Below are 4872 nucleotides of genomic sequence, written 5' to 3' on the forward strand. Positions count from 1 at the left end.
AGATTGGATTCATACCCCGCCCTTCACTACCCAAAGGTGTCTCAGAGGGGCTTACAAACTCCTTTCCCTTCCCCTCCCCACAACAGACACCCTGTGTGGTAGGTGGGGCTGAGAGAGCTCTGACAGAAACGACTCCTCTTCAAGAACAGCTGTGCCAGAGTTATGGCTTGCCCAAGGTCATCCAGCCAAGTGCAAGTGAAGGAGTGGGGAATCAAACCCGGTTCTCCCAGATTAGAGTCCGCGCACTTAACCACCACACCAAACTAGCTCTCTCAGAAAGGACGCAAGGAACGAATGAAGCGAGTGGGAGGCCCGTGGGACTCATGGGGGAGGATCCCACCCCTTCCCCCCGTCACCGAGTTCAGCACAGCTCCGGGTCCCACCATCCACCTCGGAGGCCAGTGCAGCGGAAGAAGCGCAGACGATGCTTTTTTCATTGGCCGGGGTGGTGGTGGGGAGATTTACCCCTCCTTTAAAGACGTTAGATTTATCTGCAGACCTGAGGAGGTCCCCCCGAGTTTGAAAGAAAATTTGTTTAGGCTCCGATCATATGCACAATTCGACCTGCCACAGGCGGCGAATGCTGGGCGGATTTAAAAGGCGCGATGGGACAACAGCATCTAGCATCTGGGGATTGAAACTGGGACCTTCTGCGCACTAAGCGGGTAGCTCTGTCACTGAGCCACGGCCTCTCCCCCAAATCACACGTGGCTACTGCACTGAGCAGGGGGCTGGACTAGATGGCCTGTACTGGCCCCTTCCGACTCTGTGATTCTAGGATTCTATACCGCAGCCTTAGGAATTAATGCCAAAAATGTCACCCACGGGAATGTTTCACTGGCTTACTTGTCTGCTTGTACCTAGAGCCAGTCTGGTGCAGTGGTTAAGCGTGCAGACTCTAATCCGGGAGAACCGGGTTTGATTCCCCCCACCTCCACTTACACCTGCTGGATGACCTCGGGCAAGCCGTAGTTCTGATAAGAGCTGTTCTTGAAAAAGAGCCGTTTCTGTCAGAGCTCTCTCAGCCCCGCCTCCCTCCCAGGGTGTCTGTTGTGGAGAGGGGAAGGGAAAGGCGTTTGTGAGCCGCTCTGAGACTCCTTTGGGTAGTGAAAGGCGATGGGGTATAAATCCAATCTCTTCTTCTCTCAAGAGCAGCTCTCAAGAGAGCTTTCTCAGCCCCACCCACCTCAGAGGGTGTCTGTTGTGGGGAGGGGAAGGGAAAGGCGTTTCTGAGCCGCTCTGAGACACCTTTGAGTAGTGAAGGGCCAGGTATAAATCCAATCTCCTCTTCTTCTTTTACCTCACAGGGTGTCTGTTGTGGGGAGGGGAAGGGAAAGGCGTTTGTCAGCCGCACTGAGACTCCTCTGGGTAGTGAAGGGCGGGGTATAAATCCAATCTCTTCTTCTCCTCCTCCTCCTCCTGTTCTTCTTCTTCTTTAGGACTGAGAGCAGCTTCAGATGGGGGGATGGTAGAAAGCGCTGACTTACGGAGACCCAGGAGGGTTTTCAGGGCAAGAGACGTTCAGAAGGTGGTTTGCTTTTGCCTGCCTCCGTATCATGGCCCTGGTCTTCCTTGCGAGGTCTCGCGTCCAAATACTAGCTGGGGCCGACCCTGCTTAGCTTCTGAGACCTGATGAGATTGGGCTAGCCTGGGCTATCCAGGTCAGGGCGAGCTCCAGAAGTGGGTACTGTGAACTGCTTCCCAAAAAGGCAACACTGGTTAAATGGTATTGACACCACCTCCACACCCCCAGCACTGACCGTTATACAGGATGTCGAGGTCAACGTTAGCTCTGCTATTATAAGGGTACAAAATTATATCTGTCAATACCATCCTTCCACCAAGGAATTAAAGATGGCATGCATCCTCACAACCACCCTGCGAGGTAGGACAGGATGAAAGAATGACCTGAGGTCACAGAGGTCAATTCACAGCCAAGTGGGGACTTTCGCTTCGGTCTCAGCAATGTCAGTGATATCAGCTCAGGCATCTGACTACCACATTCAATAACCCATGAAGACTAGGGTCCAGTGTTCCCCCTAAGCTGAGTTAGTGTGAGCCAGCTCACAGTTCTTTAGCCTCCGGCTCACACATTTTCATCTTCGCTCAGGAAGGACGGCTCCAGAGCCAAACTAATTGATGCAGTCGCCGAATCGCTCGCTCACAGCTTTAAGGCCAGAAGCTCACAAAGTAGAATTTTTGCTCACAAGACTCCACCGCTTACAGGGAGCCCTGGTAGGCACACATTCTGTTTCCCAAGAAACGGAATCCTGCTACCCACCAGCTGTTCCGTACGATGTCATAAATCCAGAAGGAGTTGCGGACGTTCTCTTCCCGTTTCTCTTTGTCTTTACTAAGCCCGGACAACACGTGGATTTCGTTCAGTTCCGGATCGATCGTAGCTCTCTGGGTGAAGCCGGTCATTGGGACTGTGGGTGAGAGAAGCAGCGAAACAGAGTTAATCTATTCATTCAGTGCATTTTGATCCTGCCCCTCCTTCGAGGAGCTCAGGGCATCGTACACGGATCGCCGGTCCTCCGTTTTATCCTCACAACAACCCAGTAAGGTAAGACTATGCCGAGAGTGCGCAACTGGCTCAAAGTCACCCGGGGAAGGTTTCGAGGCGAGTTGGGATTTAAGACTGACTATGAGGGATGAGACTGAATTTCTAAAGCCGGCTGGTTTGATTAGGCGTATCCCCATTTCGATTTTGCTTTGCCTTTACTTGCCCACCATTTTTTCCCCTCCCCGTACTGAATTTCCAGCCCATTATAATTAACATGTGATATCTGCACACGGGCAAGGGCAAACCACCTCTGGATGTCTCTTCCCTTGACCTAGATGGCCCAGGCTAGCCCAGTCCCATCAGATCTCAGAAGCTCAGCAGGGTTGGACTTGGCCAGTACTTGGATGGGAGGCCACCAAGGAAGTCCAGGGTTGCTATGCAGAGGCAGGCAATGGCCGACCACCTCTGAATGTCTCTTGCCTTGACCTAGATGGTGCAGGCTGGCCCAGTCACATCAGATCTCAGAAGCTAAGCAGGGTTGGCTCTAGTTAGTACTTGGATGGGAGGCCACCAAGGAAGTCCAGGGTTGCTATGCAGAGGGAGGCAATGGCCGACCACCTCTGGATGTCTCTTGCCTTGACCTAGATGGCCCAGGCTAGCCCAGTCACATCAGATCTCGGAAGCTAAGCAGGGTCAGCCCTGGTTAGTACTTGGATGGGAGGCCACCAAGGAAGCCCAGGGTTGCTATGCAGAGGCCAGCAAAGGCAAACCACCTCTGGATGTCTCTTGCCTTGACCTAGATGGCCCAGGCTAGCCCAGTCACATCAGTGTCCACGAGCTAAGCAGGGTCAGTGTTTCGACCCCCCCCCCCCAAGAATGTGTGTTCAATAAGGATGGGATTATGGACCAGGATGTGATGGCACGTTGTTTTACGGCTCCATTATTTAAGGTTTTTTTTAAAGGGATCACAGTAGGTCCCCTTACTTGGAGAAGACCACCCTGGAATTAAGATTGGCTTTTACTGCTTTAAGATTCCAATCCATGACCTCAAGGATCACGGACCGGACGTTTCTTTGGTATCCCTGCCCCCCCTCAGATTTGATTTATTTTTTGTGATCTGGGGGGAAGTGGATGATATAGTCCACTATATTCTGAGGTGCCTGTGGCACAAAGCTCCTAGGTTAAAGTATATCGTTCCCATTATTCCGCCGTGTAATGGACTTTCCGATTTGGATTTGGTCAAATTTTCACTCTCGGACTTTGATCACTATGTTTCTAGCGGAACGGCGTTATTTGCCTTAGCGACAACAAAAATCAGAATGAGTTTAGTATTTACTGCAAAGCACAAAGGGTATAGGATTTAATGTAAGATACTGATTTTTTTAATTGTTTACATTATCATTATTTTCAATCTATTGGTTTTGCAATGTATCTGAAGAAGTGTGCATGCACCCGAAAGCTTATACCCAGATGTCACGGCTCAGGTGGGGTGTCACCTGATGCTGCCACCACTCTGGATTTAGGATCCCTTGAGAAGGCCCAAAGCACCCTCCCAAGACCCTCAGACCTCCCTTTTCGCCGAATAATAGGCGTGAGAACCAGGCAGAGTGAACAATGAAAATAGTTTATCGTATAGGAGGTCAAACAACAAGGTGCAGAATTATAACCGTAAGTGGGTGAAAAGAAAAGAAATCAAATGCCCTTACGCATCTAAATATATACTGTCTCTAGCTCCCTATTCCAAGTGGCACTAGACTACTCACCCTTCTCAGGATGAGGCTTTCTTCCCCACAGCAGCCTTCCTTCTGGGTCTGCCTTTTGGGAAGAAGAACAGCTTTTCCTGCTGCTCCAGATCTTTTATTCCAAGCCCTCCTCTTTTCCTATTGGTCAATTTTGGCTCCAAACCCTCTTAGGGGCTTCTGGGAGTTGTAGGCCCAGCCCAGATCATGACACCAGAATTAAACTTAGTTGATCTGAGAAGTGCCACTGGACTCAGACTTTGTTCTGTTGCTTCAGACCAACACGGCGACCCACCTGAATCTATCAAAAACATCTGGTTGGCCACTGTCAAAAATGGAATGCTGAACTAGATGGAGGCTAAGGTCATCGTTTGCCCAGGGCGGCGAAAAAATTTCAAGCCAACCCTGGATAGGTCACCATACCAAGAAAGTCCGGACTTGTGAGCAGTGTTCCCTCTAAGCTGAGTTAGTGTGAGCTGGCTCACGGCTTTGTAGCCTCCGGCTCACACATTTTTGTCTTCGCTCAGGAAGGAGGGCTCCAGAGCAAAATGATTCATGCAGGAGCCAAATCGCTCGCTCTTAATGCAGTAGCCAGCCGAGTAGAATTTCTGCTCACAAGACTCCACA

General features: G+C 50.7%; 1 protein-coding gene across 1 annotated transcript in view; it reads right to left on the minus strand.

Moving 5' to 3' along the window:
- MKLN1 (muskelin 1) overlaps window positions 1-4872 on the minus strand; it is a 213215-nt gene that overhangs the window by 17387 nt on the left and 190956 nt on the right. Inside the window, exon 13 of the mRNA XM_015417348.1 lies at window positions 2282-2429. Within this exon, the coding sequence (XP_015272834.1) occupies window positions 2282-2429 (148 nt within the window). The remainder of the gene's footprint in view (window positions 1-2281; window positions 2430-4872) is intronic.

Source organism: Gekko japonicus, unplaced genomic scaffold, assembly GCF_001447785.1.
Source record: "Gekko japonicus isolate JY-2015 unplaced genomic scaffold, Gekko_japonicus_V1.1 scaffold2151, whole genome shotgun sequence".
Lineage (NCBI taxonomy): Eukaryota > Metazoa > Chordata > Lepidosauria > Squamata > Gekkonidae > Gekko > Gekko japonicus.